The 17,531-nt window shown below is 41.2% G+C and overlaps 1 protein-coding gene across 2 annotated transcripts in view; it reads right to left on the reverse strand.

Annotated features, from left to right (window-relative positions):
* Window positions 1-1,345: 1,345 nt before the first annotated feature.
* Window positions 1,346-17,531, reverse strand: part of LOC126517558 (protein O-linked-mannose beta-1,2-N-acetylglucosaminyltransferase 1-like) — a 294,129-nt gene continuing 277,943 nt past the window's right edge. For both annotated transcript variants that reach the window (XM_050167309.3, XM_055064313.2), the window contains 14 exons: window positions 16,657-16,784; window positions 14,458-14,528; window positions 13,752-13,827; window positions 12,281-12,325; window positions 11,642-11,722; window positions 10,672-10,730; window positions 10,446-10,518; window positions 9,846-9,974; window positions 8,605-8,795; window positions 5,050-5,158; window positions 4,193-4,264; window positions 3,064-3,105; window positions 2,903-2,970; window positions 1,346-2,101 (listed from right to left, as the gene is read on the reverse strand). In XM_050167309.3, the coding sequence (XP_050023266.2) occupies window positions 2,029-2,101; window positions 2,903-2,970; window positions 3,064-3,105; window positions 4,193-4,264; window positions 5,050-5,158; window positions 8,605-8,795; window positions 9,846-9,974; window positions 10,446-10,518; window positions 10,672-10,730; window positions 11,642-11,722; window positions 12,281-12,325; window positions 13,752-13,827; window positions 14,458-14,528; window positions 16,657-16,784 (1,217 nt within the window). In that variant the 3' untranslated portion in view covers window positions 1,346-2,028. The remainder of the gene's footprint in view (window positions 2,102-2,902; window positions 2,971-3,063; window positions 3,106-4,192; window positions 4,265-5,049; window positions 5,159-8,604; window positions 8,796-9,845; window positions 9,975-10,445; window positions 10,519-10,671; window positions 10,731-11,641; window positions 11,723-12,280; window positions 12,326-13,751; window positions 13,828-14,457; window positions 14,529-16,656; window positions 16,785-17,531) is intronic.

Genomic DNA, 17,531 nt, shown 5'->3' on the forward strand with positions numbered 1-17,531 from the left:
TGTATATCTGTTTCTTCCTATGTCCTCGTTTAATTGTCCTATTTAATTCTTCCTATGTCCTTAACTTAGTAAGTGAATGTTTACAAGTTTATACGGCCAAAACTACTATCCTTACTTCGCAGAGCTATCGCAATTTGTGTTTGCCTTTTGGGCGAAACTGCGACTTTCTTTTTTCGGCTATCACTAATTCGACCGAAACACATTGCACTATCATGACAGCACTCTGCTGTTTGCTTTTCATTTCATCGTGATCGTACATGTAGGCTATTGCATTAAGAGGGTGCCTTATCTCAGGAGCTTCTATGGCTTGTAGGTTGGAACAACCTTTCATACATGCTTATCACTGTGGGAAGCTTATGAGACTCCTCCTCATCGGGTTAGTCAAAAACGTGACCGAGTACATTTGTGTCCTGTGTTTTCATTCTGCCAACTTTTAAAAAAGATGCGCTTACTGCTTCTTTGTTCACTCAGATATCACAAGGTTACATTTTTGGTTGGCATCATCTAAAGCCCACTGTGGTGACTCAGCAGCAATGGCATCCTGCTAAGTCAGTATGATGTTGCGGCTTGAATTCTTCGTTGCAGCAACCAGTCTGAATGGGCGTGGAACAAAAAACCCCACATGTACTTACATGTAGGCACATCAAACAATCCCAGGTGATCAAAATTAATCCAAAGAGAACCACACAACGGTTGCTTTGAGTTGTTAAATCCCATAACTTGATTAGATTTATAAACTAAAACACTTGGCATTGGAAAATATTTGCTTGACATGTTCATCCGGAGTTTTAATAGTCAAGAGGCGAAAATACCATTCAGCATCCCAACACCAACTTGCTTCTCCAATGGTGAGGTGGACATGCAACTCTGATATGAAATTTTTTATGGACAATGCAGGCAAGAAAAAATGCCAAGTGCTTTAAAACAGCATGCAGATCAAGAAATGTGACCTTGCTGAAAATGAAATGAAATTGAAAACAAAGCAGCTTAAAGTCCAATGTCTATTAGAGTTTTAGAATAAAAATGTATGCTCTATGCAAATAAGTGCATCATTCTAGCACACATTTATCCTGCCAGCTTCATTTGCATTTGACAAAATGTTTTGATGCCTAAAAGCATTGCGAAAATGCATTTTTAACCCAGTCTCTAACACACGATTTTTCTTTAAAATCTGCAACGATCGATGGACACTGAATCACCTGGTGCTAAATGTCCTTACTTGAAATTTTTGTAAGAACCTTTATGGCAGGCAGCGTCGCTACGACAGGACATCAGAATGCCTTTAGTGAAATGTGATGTAGTGCAGTCAACATGACGGCAAGAAAGGACACAAGCTCAACTCATATAACGATAAGTCTTTGTATTTCACAAAAATGTGCCATTATAATCCTGAGTTTTACTGGTCAGATGTTGAATTCCATGGCCAGTTTGTGAAGTACGGCTAGCAAGGTAGCACAATGCATTAGCAGCTCTCTGCCGACCTTGGATCTCACGACTGCATTAACAAATGTGAGTTTTTGCATTGGCTTCGGACAAGTTTACTTAAGTACTATACAACCTGAAGTGGCCACGGAACTTCGCTCAAGCGGCACACGTTTGACAAGGTAAAAGCTACACATGCAATGCAAGTCTCCTTCGAAGACTCACCTAGGCACGATACTCGCGTTCTACAGAACAAACCTAAGAAATGTACAGGCCTATATTACAAGTTTGTGATATCGCGACCTCTCGCGCACGGTCCTCACAGTCAGGCTAAGCCCTCTTGGCCAACGTTACAGTCGCTTTGGCGGCACAGTTTGTGGCAGTTCGGGTCTCGCGTGGTCACTGGTCACAGCTGCCTTGCTTCGGTCATGGGCGCCGGTGAGTAGTAGTTGCAGACACTGACTATATAACACAGATGCACACACACACACACTGCAATGACACGTACACGCACACACACAAATGAAACGATGTCTTCGCACTCCTTGGCGAAAGTCCAGTGCACTTCACAAAAGTTGAAGCAGGGTCTCTCAACTGTGGACAACACTATCGCAGCCGGTCCTTGTCGATTTTCTGTCCCTCAAGATATATGGGAGTCACTTTGGCTGGCTTGAAAGACCTGGGAGAGAAATGACGGTGCACAACTCACCAATGGCATCTACACTTGCCATTTACTCTGCAAGATTCATTGAGGTTGGTACGCCTTCTTGGAATACTTGTGTAGCACAAACAAGATGAAGACATAAGCACACAAACACTGCAGTGTGGTACCTGGAAATATAGACTTGTTATAGCGCTGTTGTCTGCGTGTTCATGTGCTCTCCTGGTGCCCTACTCTTTTTTGCAGTACACTACTTTTTCAAGAGGAGCACTGTTTTCACAAAGACGCTAAGTGTCTGAACTCGAGCTTGTTGCGACAAGATGGTGTTTCGGAAAATGGGACAAGAAAAATTGACAGATGCCATGCTGTGCAATGTGAAAACTTTAAAAAAGCAACGTGGCAGCATGCTTTTCTCCCTTGGCCTTGGCTAGCGAAAAGATTGAATATCTGTGTGGCTCAGTGAAAGGACACGCTCATTACCATTTACCTCGAGGCCTCTCATGCTGGCACGACATGTTCTTGGTCCGTTGCATTACCTTTTACATTTTTTTCCTCTTTTCTCCCCATTTTCTTGAAAGTATGTACATTTCATTTGCACAATAAATGCTTTGTTGGCAGTTGGCCCTGTATCTTGTTAACACTTCCTTTTCCCATTTTTTTTTTGCTGTTTTTCTACTCGAAAAGACCTTGTGACGAGTGATAAGAAATGAACACTTTAGCAAAGATTGCATGCCAAAGCCCATTGTAGTTCCTGTGCTTATAACTTCCCTGACCTACTGACTGAGTAACACTTATTAATAGCAAGCAAGCAAGACTTACGAGTAGGTAGAGTTTGGCACACCAACAACAAGCAAATGGTTCCCCTTCATAAATAGGCGCCACATACTCTGTAAAACAAAAACAGACATAAGGTTGGGGAAAGTTTGCATTTTACACGTCACTATAGTAAAGAAAAAAAAAGTTATGTCGAGCTAGTTTACCTTGTGGTAACCCCTGGGGTCAAGGTCCCATATTTTGAAGCACTGCGAGTCAATAAAATCCACAAGAAAGGTTATTTCAGCTTGAAATCAGCACTCCAAATCAACTTTCGACATGGACATGCAGTTTGTTGATATATTTGCTGATGCGGCATCATGTGCCACAGAGAAGAGTCGGTGTCCAAGTCTGCACATTAGTTACATCACCTGGTGCATGCGACTTGCACATGGTTTACATATGTGACAGGAATGTGCATCTAACGTGTTGACAGCTAACACGACTGAGCTTTCTATCTCCCTTTTTTCTCTCTCCGTTTTGTTCATGGCCTTGCTAATGTGCTGAAACCAATGACTGGCAGAAGATGTTGCGTCAACTTTTCCAAACTTGTGCTGTTGGGCTCCGATACTTCTTTTATGCAGGCTGTGTGTTGAAAGTGTAAAGAAACACATTTTGTTCACATTGCGGACTTGTAAAACCTGTTCCTGCGATAGAGCTGTTGCTGTTAGCTGGCACCTAATGATTAATGTCTATGGTTAGCACACATGTGACGTTTATTGATGCAAAATCAATGTGCTGCGCCAGCAAACACTTCCTGCAAATTCACCAAACTTGCATGCAAATGGAGTTAGCAAAGTGCAAACGGGATTCCAGTGGCCTTGCACGGCAGAGTGGAACCATTGATCCACAGAGTGAAGATCGAAGCACAGTGTGATCCACTGTTAAAGGGATCACTTAATTACAATACTGACAGCGACTCAACTTAAACGAGAAGACATCCGCAATGATTTTTTTTTTATTGATGTCTACCTAACGCATCATATCAGCTGCCGCTTTTCTTAGGAATGCGGGGCTTCTTGAAGTTGCTCGAGATGGAACAGTAAAGGTATGCCATTCAAGACCTCATACGGCTTTGGCAGGTCCGCTTCTTTATTTTTATATTCTGTCTAATAAATACCATAATCATTAAGTTTGCGTTTCCCTTAAGAATGGGCTGTATTGTACACAAAAGCTAGCCTTAAATCCTCATGCCCATTGCTTATCACTAGGCCGCAGTGTAGACAGCAAAAGCCGCAACTCGCTTGGTCGGCCACATTCCAGTGCCTTCCGAGTGCCCATGAATGGTCAGCGTACCTTGGCAATTTGAAGCCACGTCGAGAAATCTCTGAGGCCATTCATCTTGAAGAACATGACGTAGACCTTCCCCTGCACACAACACAAAGTATATCGGTGAAAACGTTCAGCATACTACTTACTGCCATGCCGCACACAAAAGAGTGGCCAAAACAAACACTGTACTCACAACTATGTTTTATTAAAAGAAAAACTTATTTGTATATTTATTCACCACCGTACGACAGAAAATTGCACTTCATTAAAAAGAATACAAATTTCTTGTCCTAAAAATGCAAACTTTATAACCTTGAATGCCAGCCTTCCATATATGACAATTTGCACTCCTGCAGTGCGATCAATGGCTGACGCTTGTCATGATTGGTGACATGAAATGCCTCCATTTCCCTTGTCAACAAAACAGACTGACGGGCTAGTTGGTATTGTGCTATGCATAACATAATTCTCTTGTCAGTTGATCCTTGCGGTTTGCAGTTATCATGCTTTCACAAAATAGCAGTTTAAGAGGCAACTACACTTAGAGCAAAGCTTGAAGGTAATAAAGTGATGTGACCTGATGTTTAGTTTAGGCACTCTGGTTTGGTGCCTTTTTCAACATTACAGAGATGACTCCAGATGAACCAGTCCATCAATCAGTTAAGAGTGACACACGATGTCAATCTGCTTTAGCTAAAAAGCAAGAAGTTCAAAGGCGGCAAGAGGCAACCGAGTCTGTAAAACGACGAGAAGCTTTGCTTACTTTTACACAGCAACTGGTTTGGCCAATGTATATTCAACTGCCTGACAGAGGCAAACAATATAGACTACGAAAGCTCGGTGGCATACTGCGGCAAGAGCCAAGCCATGAGCACTCTTACCTTTGTGTCGGGGATGAAATTCTCTTCACACGGACTTTTACTGTGGTCTAACACGATGGCTCGTCTCAGCAGGTCGTGGATCACCTGCTCATAGTTTTCCTTCTTGACACTGCACCAGTAATAAAAGGATAAATGGCTGTAGAGAATTCCTTTGGTCTGGTTCAAAGGATACCGCATGACTGTAAACAAAGAGTGCACTGAGGTAAGGGTAAGCTTTAGGGCACAGAGCACATGATAAAGTGGCTCTCTAATCCTTTACTATCAACACCTTTGAGCCTTATGAAGGCAATGTTTAAAATCCATACAATAGAACTGACAACCGTGCTAGCTCATAATAATTCATTATGATACTGTTGCTACAATGTGACTATTATGGTCGTTTGAAGGCCTGTCTCAAAAATTCGTGTCACCTCTCAGCAAAGCTCACAGTGGTGGTAAAATTTGTAAACATGTTGGTAATTATGTCCGCAGCTTTGTTCACGCCTTTCACGCCGTGGAGATGACTCTTTTATTAGACTTGAAACTCAAGGGGAGCGCTTCCACATTTCTGTAATGCCATGCATTGCAGCTTGTTTTTATCTGAAATGACCACATAAAATAAGTTATACTGCATAAAAAATAAATAAAAGCTTAAGGAGTTCTACTCAAAAGAAACCAACAGTATGCTGCTGCCAACTGTATATCCTTGCTGTCAATGGTTTTCTCATTGCACCGAATAACAAACTAATTAACAAAAATAATCTTTAAAGTAATCATTATTTTTTTATTAAATGAGTACCTGATAAAACATTGTGTGTAGCTTCGAGAAACAAGCAAATAAGTTCTGAAGTGAACAAGTATTTCTGCAGCCTTCTTTTTCTAGATCATAACACATTGGAAACAGTATCGGTAAATGTTGCTGGACTGTACTTATTTTATTTGATGGGCTCACTTTTGTGATCTGTACGAAAAGTTAAGAAGAATGTTAGCTCACTGAAAACATTTAGTTTTAGCAGGCTTTAAGCATTTCTGAATGCTTTCTATAAATTTTCATTTGATATCATAGTCATAAGTGATCAAGATGTCTAACTAGCCTACAGCTCATCAGGCCATTACATGTTAAGAAAGAATACTCAAAACTTGAATACTGAGCTCGTAGATAGTTCTGTAGACGGTTTCCTCTGCACTGGGACATTGCATGAACATTCTACCACGTGAACGCCAAATAAACAATCAAAACTGAACGGGCAAAGCATTACAGCTTAAATTTTACTGTGCCATGCTCCGTGCTGTGTTTTGTAATGAAGATGACACCGTGTCTTTTTTTCAATGCCCATCTGGTGAAGCCAAAACCAATGGTCGCTTGCAAGGCGCCACTTCTACAGTAGTTGGTCAGGTATAAGGGCATGGTTAGGGCCGCATCAGCCATGCTGAGTATGTCTACCTTCTTTCATTGCAGATCGTGCTGAAGCAAAGAAGCCCAGCGCAAGTTGACCGTGCTCTAGCAACAGCAGGTACAAAACGGCACGCACTGTGGTGTGCTGGAGAGAACCACTAGGTTTCATGCACAGCGGAGCATGACAGGTTGGGGAAGGCTGTGGGCAAGGGTTGGTCACCACATGCCTATACACTGCCACTTGCCAGAAATTATGACAAGACCTGAGGAACTTCAGTGCAATCAATTATACTATTTTCTGGCTGCATCTAACACACGCTGTCATGTGTTGCCACTATCACAGCTACAGATTTGAAAGTGCTTGAAATGGCAAAATAGATGCACACAAATGATGGCTGGATAAAACTTTAAAAAATTTGTCCAGTAATGTGCCTGATACAGCTCCTTGTTAGGTGCATAATGGGCAAGGTCACTGCTGTTGCACTAAAATAATACAAAAATGTATGCAATGGCTAAATGGACACTAAAACAAAAAACAGTTATACATGTGTTAGTAAATTACCATCTTACCATAAAAAAATAATATTAATAACAACTTTCATCACGTGAGGAGGTTTGGTAAGCCAGAAAAGACACAAGAATGAAAGACAAGTGGTAATGCCACCTTGAGGTTCCTGCACCAACTTGCAATAACGTCATGGTTTTTGATTACAACTGTTTGAACCTAGTTAAATTTTTATCGGCAAAGAATGACTATGTTGTACTATTTGAAAATGACCAAAGATTGAGCTCGGCAAGTTTCAAGGACCTTTACTTGGCAACAATGACTCAAATACGAAAAAAATACATTAAGATCTGTGATGTGAAACTGACATACCATTACTTGAATTTCAGCGCAAAATTCATAAAACGTAACTTTGACCTTTGTCTTTTCTTCTACTAACCAACCTATTCTGCAAAATTTTTGATAACAGTTCTGAAAGAATACTTCATCAGTTTAACCTTACTTATTGTTTCTCCTTAGTGTCCCTTTTAAGGTAACCAGCATGCATGATAACATGCTTGCTATGCGTGATCTTTACGTGTGCAGAGGAAAAGATTTAACTATAGGTAATAACTTTTTTCAGACAAAGCAAGAGTAAAAGACCTTCTCATCAACATGTGTGGTGAAATGTAAGCAAAACACTTTATGGCCACAAGCTGATGGTGATAGCCCCTGGCATCCACAGGAACCCAGTTTTGAGCTTTCAAGTCACAGTAAAACATGAATCTAAAATTAATGAATGATTAATGAATCAAAGCTAGCCAATAATTAGGGATCCAGATGCACTTTCATAAGTTTCAGCTGTAATAACATAAATGATTACAATAAGCTTAAAGTTAGCTGAAGCAAACCTACGGTACGGTTCGTTGTTAAAAGAAACACCTAACCAACAATGAAGTCAATATTACTAAAACATTTCTTGATCTTTATCAAAAAGAAGTGGCTGATACACCCAACTGGACATACATCTGTGAGCAAGAATATATGAACCAAAGTTGCACTGAAAAAAAAATAATTTAGTCACAATTTTAGACACGTAAATTTAAACTGACGAGTGCATGGGAAAGGCACAATGCCAAGTTTGAAGGCAGCGCTCAATGTCAAGTTGCAAGTATAGGCAATAAAAAAAGATTTTTTTTATTGTGAAATCCCTGGTCCACATACTTTTGCTAGTGGATGGACATTTATGCATAAGGAACTAGTCCACAATCCTTGACGCCTTATATCAAAGAAGATCAATAGCAGGATGCTAACTGTGTGTTCCGTTTAACATCAGACCGTACTGTACATCTGGAATGACCTGGCTCGGCAGTCCAAACTGATTCCGCTGGTCCCATGCCGCCATCTTCCCAATTGGTGGGTTTACTTCCATGGGTCTGGAACTCCCGTAGTTGCCGAGCGCCAGACCATAAGCGCACTTGTACCTAATTTACCGGTAAGTGCCTGGCGGCAACACTCGTCTTGCCTCCCACAGTAGCGGCGGATGCTCGGCTATTTCACCAAGGCTGTGGTGGACAAGGAGTGCCCAGAGACCGTCACAAATCTCTACAGCACCAACTTTCAAGGTGGCAACCCACATAAACAACCGAGGACAAGGTCGTGGCACAGGTCAAGACATTCATGCTGCAATGCTTACCTGTCGATCTCCTTTAGCTGAACGGCAGGCTGGGTGTTGAAGGCGTGCTTCTTGAAGTAGACGTCTTGGAAGTAGGAGTTCATGTTCAGGCCCGACGACCCAAAGTGGTAGGTCCGCGAAACGTCTGGCACAATGCATTCGCGGCCTTTACGGACGTCTGGCAGGCGCATCCACATGTCCCAGTCCCAAAGCTTCTCGTGTCCGCATGCAAAGTGACAGCATGTGCGCATGAGTGAAAGAAGCTTGAGGAAATCTCCAGCAGTTGTCCTGCCAAATGAAGGCACTGCTAACAGAATTTAAAAAAGCTGCTGCAGTCTGTTGATTATCTATGAAAAAGTGACAGCACTTCAGGCAGAGCTGATGACTAAAGCTTAATTTGGTAAAGTTAATTTCATCGTATTAAGAAAAGAGAGAGAGAGAGAGCAATAAAATGTGTTAAATGTCAGGAGAAGGTTTTTAATTCCTGCCTTCAGCTATTCTTTAACAAAAATGACCAAAATTTAGAAAAGTAAAGCAAAAAAAAATGAAACTGCAGGTTTGCTGTTATAACTACGATAAAAATTTACACTGCACTACTATGTGAACTGCATCATTGAGATATACAAAGATATACAGTGGGGCTCTCAGAAATGGAGTTAATTTGTCAATATTAGCACAGGTCGGCGTGCACACTCATGAGTACACTGACTTACATGCTTAACGCTTATTTTACAGGCGTCAGATAAAGCGTTAGTCAGTGACGAAGGGTGCAATTGGACGTGAGTATGACCAGGAGAGAGTGCCACTTAACATGAGCACAAACGAAAGTCAGTGACGGTGACTTTGAGTGGACCTGGCATATGAACGTGACTGTTGGCGAGTGGAAGTGGATATGTTAGAGCAAGCGTGAGTAGCTGCTGGTAAGTGTGAATGGAAGAGGCTATGAACTTGAGCGAGTTAATATAAATGGGCGCAAGTAGGTACATGAGCAAGTGCCGACGAGTGCGAGTGACCGCATTGGTTAGAAAATATTGGCGAGTGAGCATTCGCGAGTATTCGCCTATCCTACTGGCCTATGGTGAATAGCGTTTAGTATTAACGATGCAGTGATTTCAAGTAGGCCATTGAGCCACTGGAGTGGATTTCTGTACATTCTCACCCTTACTGCAAGTGACTGCTCTCTCTCTCTCTTTCTTTTCATTCACTTTTTTTCCCCACAAAATCGTGAGTGCGAGTCAATGACGTGAGCCCTGGGTGCACACCTTTTCAGGAGTAGGCCACCTAGGCTCCAGTTCTTCCTTGTACAGGCTACGCTTGAGGATCCATCCAAGACCAGGCATAGTCTCCACTCTGTACAGCTGTGCCGGGTCCTCACTTGTGTGCTCGTAACCCTGGAGGCGAGCAAAGACGAAGCATTTCAGGGCTCGGCTTAGAGTACCCGCAGTTGTGCTCATTTACTGTAAACTTTACTGAAAGCCACCAACAGGCTGCCAATTAACTGGTAACTGCGGACTGAAACAATGCAATTAATTCATATTCACGATACCACAGTCATGATACCGAGCACCTTAGACTGTCATTTGGAAATAAATTTTTTAGTTACAAAAAAATTCAAATGTTGTGTTTTGCTGCTGTTTCCTTCGTTACTGCTTCAGCAAGTTTGTTTACATGCCTTTATTTACAAAGACTGTCTGGATATTGTTTCTCTATTTTTTTTTTTACGTTACTGTTTCTATATTTGCACCCATTCGATATTGAATTGCACTGCTGACATGTATTGCAATTAAGTACTGTTGTGAGCAAAATAAATAGACCAAATACATTGATTCAGGATCACTGCACAAATGGCCAGAATGCCTCACCTGGTCATTCCAAGCAGAAATGCAGTAAATGGAGTCGTCCTCTTCTAGCAGCCTCAGTGTCTGACTAAAGTAGCTAAACAGAAAAGAAAACACAGGGACTTCATTCAGAATATGCACAACTCAATAATGCTAGTACTGTTCCTTCAAGAATCATAGCCGTGTTATTTTACAGGCAGATGCTATTGTGAATAAGCCACCCAGAACCAGAAGACTGTCTGAAACGTACCTGAAGAAGTCTGGCGATACATCCAGATCCTCTTCTATTACAATGGCATACTGGGCATCCTGAAGCAGAAAGGAAACAATGAATCTGAAGTGTTAGACAGCATGAGGCCTGCCTTACATAAACTACTACAAAACATCATGCGCTCTGCATAACTGCATCAAAAGGCAATACACAATGCATAAAGCTGCTAAAACAAATATCAATGCATTGTCTTTTAACTAAAAGTAAATGCTTTATTAGACAGTTTTAGTACAGCACATCAGTTGTTTATGTAGACGCTCACAAAACAGCTACGTGCTATATGTGCGTCATCGATGAGACCTTTAGTACAGCACGATGCTACTGTTGGGCCTGCAGCATCAGAAGAGATTACTGATATCAATAATAATTGCAAACTATGACCAATACTTAGTTCTCAAAGAGAGATAATATTAAGAAGAAGCTTTGGCTCGGGCCCAACTTCTATTCCACCTATTGATGTATAGTACGTGTAAAAAGCAGAAATACTTTTTCCGAGATAACCCCTGACCAATTTCAATGAAATTTGTTGCAGTTTAGAGAGAACATTAAATTCTAGTGACTGTTCGAAGCTGAATTTTTATTTAGGGTTTGAACATTTTTACAAGAATTGCAAAACAGAAGAAGCTCAGTATAACAATTTATTCAATATAACAAAGTAAATCTATAGTGTTTCTTGCCAATATCATGCAGCATGCACGCAACAATATGCTTAAAACATATTAATGGGATATAACGGGCATAATGCAGGTATTCTGATGCTGAATGTGACTTCAATGCAACAAGGTTTAACAGCATCTTCAGCGCAAGCCAGAGCTCACAGCAACTCATGATTTTGTTTTTAATTTCTTTACTCTACATTCCAGGGGTTCATGTTGTGTGAGGAAACCAAATAGCCTATCAGTGCTGTTTCTACGCCATTTATATGTTCGCATTCTTGTCAGCTACTTACGGGAAAGAGGTTGAAGGTTGCAGTGAGACTAGCCTTGTAATGTTGAGATATCCGGGCATTCTTCATGCCTATCGGCGTGTGCTGCGAGAACATGGAACACAATAGCATCATGAAAACAGCTACAACATAGAATCTAATATCTGTACCAAGTGGGCACAAAAGAAAATTGAGTTATCTGCCGGATTCTTCAGAATGTCATTTGCACGGTACATAAGTACCTTGAACAGCATTACAATTAATGTCATTAACAACTCATCTTGCCGTTGAACGAGTACACTTGCACATGAAATGCAAGTTCTGAAGTAAATTGATAAAGTTCTACATAAAATATGCATATTATTGTTTTAGTGTCACTTCTCGAATGTTTATCCACTAAATATCTTTAAATGACATTACGATTGTCAAACTCACTGCTTTCACTGCAGCCGTCGTCATTGCAACATTCAATGACATCGAAAGTGTTTGTGTTTAGCAGCAAATTCACAGCTAATCGAAACTTGAGGTGCTAGACATTGATTGGCATTTACCCTGCACACCTGGCACGGGCATAATACTGCATAAAATTTCAATTGAAATTGTAATTGTCTGATGCAGTATACTGCATAAACAATGGCAAGGAGAACAGAACACCCCACTCACCTGTATTCCCCTAATGTTGAACAGCTTCGTGACTTCCAGTGGCTCCTGCAAATGAGTTTTGCGCACAAATGAAAATGCGAAACTGATGCGGGTTCTTTGAATGCATGGCCCACCAGTTAGTAACAGTCTAAACATTAACAGAATGTAACAAAATCAAACGAGAACCTCCTAGATTAGCTGTTGGTTGATAGGTTGGTTATGAAAGGCTAGTAAGTGCTTTTCTAAAACAAAATTTTTGCCATTTAGAAGGGGAGGTGCAAATTATCAACACCAACAGAATATGACATACACTCAAGGTCGCCTAAATCTATGAAGACATCACAGCTTTGAATTTGAGCTGTGTAATCCATCAGTACAGATGGAGCCCTATGTTTGGTTACACAAGACTTTTGCAAAATTTTTGTCTATTAAACTAAATCACACCCAGCTGCATCGGCAATCAAGTCAAGCTCTGAGCTACATAGACAGATCTGTTTATTTAATACCGATCAAAATAAATTATGAAAACTGCTTTGCATTTCTGGCATGCAACCACAAACCTAGAAAACATGCTTTTTTTTGCCATTGCTTTCACCTCAACACAGCTTGAACACAAGGTAAACCAGTCTCCTCTTGGCACTTTCATCGATAAGATGGACGTTCTTTACATGTCACGTTTACCACGGCCAATGATATGCAATAAAAATCGGACATGCAAAATTCCACCAAACAAAACACTTGTAGCTATCTTGCTTCAAGGAGTACTGAAGTGACATTTTGAAGTTATTGTTTTTAATTATTTTTGCAGTAAACGGAGGTGAGAAACCTCTAAACCCTAAAAAACATAATAGCCGGTGTCAGAACAGCCTTAATAATTTAGTATAATACTTGTTTCTATGAACAAGCTTCTCATTAACTTTTTTTAGGAGTAACATCATGCCAAGCCTTCACGCTACACGACATCATCAAATTTCCGTCTGTGTTGCAACATCACAACAATGGCTGTGACACCAGGTATGGTAGAGACTAACCATAGTACCAAATTCAAATATCTTGTGCTTCCCACCCTTCATATTTGCCAACTGTCGTCTCTTAACATGGGAGAAGCATATGGTAGTGCTTTTACAATATCAAAAATATGTGTCATTACACCTTTAACAGACTGGAATCCAAATGAGGAGTCCAGGGTATCGGCACCTTCCTGTGGGGGTGTTTGAACTGATGTCGATCTGAGCTCATCGCGGACTGCACACGGCACAAATCGTCGCAGGTAGGACTCATTAATTGTCGTAACAAGAAGGTCAAAGCCTAAACTACACGAGACACATGCACAGGAGTGCAGCTGTGTGAGAAATTCATGGCTTTCAAGTTTACAGTGTTTAACACATCACAAGAAGGAAATAGAAGCAAATTACAAACTGCGCTGCTTTTTCGGCCAAATAATGTTACGGTGAAAAACACGCTGTGAGATAAGTATAGATCGGGGCCATACCTCAAAGTACCCATCAATAAATACTGTGATCATTCTGGGATTCACCCCATGAGCTGACAGCAGTGACCGAAGCATCCTGCAATGCAATAAGAGGGCAAATGAGAAAAACAAAAAGAACAAGCCAAATTGCAATGTACTGTAACATTCATGTGAGCATGAGAAACATGCTTGAAAGTGGGGTGACTAGGTACCAAATTCAGAAAGCAGTCATCAACTGTCCAAAAGTAGGCCAAATGTAGCCAAAAAAGTAACCAAACTGCAACTAAACAATTGGGTCAGACGCTCGTACCCTGCGCCAATAACTCAGGTTGCGAGGTGCCCTTTGATTGTCCGGAAACTAAGCCATAGACTATTAACATTAGCTTTGCAATGTGAATATTACAGGGTATAGCACATTGTGTTTGGCTTCTATAATGCAAAACGTTTGTTTGTTTGTTTGTTCATTCATTCGTTTGTTTGCATATTTATTTATTTATTTATAAATCTTATTACTGTTTATGAATAATGTAACATTACAAGCTAATTTATTGGTGTACTCAAGTACTTGGGCTCACTTTTAAATGCAGCCAAGAGGTAAACAAGCAGTACAGTACTAGCAACACTTCTGTCGATGAGAGGCTCCTGCAGTAGCCGATGTGGTGCAAAGTGGCCAAACGCAGAAACCCTAGCTTGCTTCAGAGTATAGCTTTACAAGGATGGTACTGACCTGTACAAGTAGTGGGGCCTATTACTGGCAACAATGGCCACTGGTACGTCCTTTACCCTGTTGTTGGGGACCTGGACACAGCAGGAGGTAACAGTTGGTGAGATAAAAGAAGAAAAAGAAAAAAGAAAGGCACGAAGTAGTGCAAAGGTAAACAGTTGAAATTCTGCCCATAATACAAAGCACTGAAGGTGGTGCAATATAAACTTCTTGCAAAGTGCTTTGAGCGTCCTGCTACAGACACTAGAGGTCCTGACAGACATCAATATGACTAGAGGGTGAGACCATCAGCGCTCACTGTTAAAAGCTTTCAGCTATTGTTCACATCACACTTACATTTCACATGCAAAATATTCACTACGAGAATACTAGCAGTTTCAGTTCTCTGGCTTTTGCATTTGCAGGTGAGCTGAGAGCCCATTGTTTTGATGCATTCAACTAAGATGAAGGCAAGCACATCAGTCACGATGGTTAGTCATTCTGATCACATCTTTACAGTCACATTCACTTTTGCAACACAACTGATCAAGAAATGTGGCCTTTTACCCTGCTTGCTATCCACTGCACTTCTGCCATACAACCAGCCAGTCATATGATACTAGAACGAATGTTCTGCTGTCGTGAATGGCTAGAAATAGACCGATGACAGTAGGCATGCACAAAACAACAGTACTAGTCACAACATAAACAGCCACTGCCAGTGAAATTCCTTATTGTGGCAGTACTGCAGTTGTAATGCAAACAGCATTAAAACAAGCGACCGCTGAACACAGCTGTATCATTGTGCAAACCAAACCTGTAGTAGTCATGTTCGCCAGCAGAGTAAAACATTACACCTTTTGACTAATTGTGTTACAAAAGTGAGTATGACTGTCAAGATGCAATCAGAATAACTAACCATCATGACATCATATCAGCACAACACGTAGTGACTACATGAGCACATAGCTTGCACTGAGGCATGTTGTCAGCTGCTGAGCTGGGTGATGGCATCATCACCATGACAGGAAAACCACTTGAAGCAGGTGCATACGTGCTCACCACACCAGCAGACTACATTGGATACAATGCGATCACATACTTTACATGTAAACATTGGCGAAAATCTAAAATCTTCAATGAGAACAAGAACCAGCCACAGCCATGTCCAACATTGATTTTGCAGCTGACTGCTTCCTTTGTTCACACTTATGTGCACTGAGATTACCATTCTTTCCAATGTCATCCACCATCAGCATCTAAATTGAAGTGCAAACAAAAAAAACTATTCAGAACATCTAATATATCTAACTACATGTGACTGCGATGAGCAATCCCTTTGCAGCAAGTTTCTTAGCACAACAGAGTCTCGAATCTACGCTTTAGCACCTGAATTTAGCCAGTCTTACAACCACAGGTGAACGTTAAAATGCAACAACCTTTGCATTTGAATTCACGCTGATAGTACAAGGGGGACAAATATATAAGGCAGCAGCTCATTCACCTCCAAGATTGCATCTTGTTTTCGAGCAGACTAGAGAAATTTAATACAGCAGGACACGTCATTAAGCAAGCATCAGCCAATGAAGTTCAAGCTCGCACTTTTGCAGTAAGTTCTATTCAATTAAAGGTCAAGCCCACGCATTATTTGAGGTTGCAATTGAATTATGCAGTCACGAGGCTCAGCACTTCTATGTAAACAAACTTAAAAGTGCACGCACCTGCGCGCATACTGCGCTTTCCTGCGGGCAAACCTGCAGCTACTACCTCACAAACAATCACTATCCATTTCATCCACACTCAGTGAATCGGTACTGCCACACTCCAGGAATTTGAAAAGATGTCACTCATAATAAAACATTTCTGAAAATATTGTGTAGTAAAACAGATCACTATTTGCGCGTGCGAGAGCTTCCCCAATAATTTCAGTGACATCACTGCTAGTTTGCCCATAATGGTGCTGCACAGAGAAGTTTCGATTTATATTCACTGCTATGTATTTGGTATTTTTAAGTAATGCTATACAATAGAAATATGACATGGCGAACCAAGCAGAGAGAATTACAAGAACTAGAATACGGACGTTAGTCCAAGATGTAGAAGAACTCTTGGAGTTGCCCTTTAAAGAGCACCGAGTAAGCGTTCTTTCTCGTAACAGACCACGCTGCAATTCATACACGATAATTGCTTGTATGAACTCTGCATCTCTGCCAGCGTGCTTACAGGTTCTGGTGAGAACGTCAGAGGGGCCGGGTCGGCGCAACTGCAAACACTGCCGTAGCCCTCGATGTGGTTGCAGAAGGCCCGGCGACGATGGTTTTCCTCATTGTCGGGCCAGTCGCACTCACTCTCTGCAAGACAAAGGGTTCACTCTCAGAAACAAAGGGACTTGAAGTGGTCAGCAGTGGCTGAACAATGACACTGTCTCAGACTCGGCCTCAGTCTTTAGACTTGAGGTGCCTCAGTCCTCGAGGTGCCTCGAGAGTCTCGAGGCAACCTTTCACAGGGGCACTTGTCTTCATCAGGGCAACCACTCTAGTACTTACTTCCTGTTTTATCAGAAAATTAAGTCCACCAAACTGACGATGCAAAGACTTTAAAAAATTTTTTTGTCACCCCTTGTTTTTTGGAAGAACATGCAGTACACCCTTTTCTCAACTCTCAACTACCTCCGGCAATCTATTTATCACAACAAATTGCTTATTTTGAACAGTTCAACTTCCCTCCTCATCCAGCCTTTAAATTACCCTGTGCGCCTACTTATATTATTCTCCTCTGCCACTAAAGAAAAAAAAAGTGTGGGGGGGGGGTAGTGAGCTATAGAAGATTGCCAAGGAAAGCAATTGTCCTGACTGACAAAGACAAGTTCCCTTGAAGAAACATTGGTTCCAGGCTGAGGTTTCCTCTCTTGGTTCAGTCACTCAATGCAGTCGAAGAATATAAGGAATGCTCACAAAAAGAAAAGTTGTTGCATCACTGAGCTCTTTAAAGACCACCAAAAGCAAACAGGGCAAACAATGTAGGTATTTAGATTGTCCTTGAGACCTCACAACTTTTCATTCAAGTTGCAGAAATAATTGTAGCTGAAAAGAATGCAA

The sequence above is a fragment of the Dermacentor andersoni genome, chromosome 11 (assembly GCF_023375885.2).
Source record: "Dermacentor andersoni chromosome 11, qqDerAnde1_hic_scaffold, whole genome shotgun sequence".
NCBI lineage: Eukaryota > Metazoa > Arthropoda > Arachnida > Ixodida > Ixodidae > Dermacentor > Dermacentor andersoni.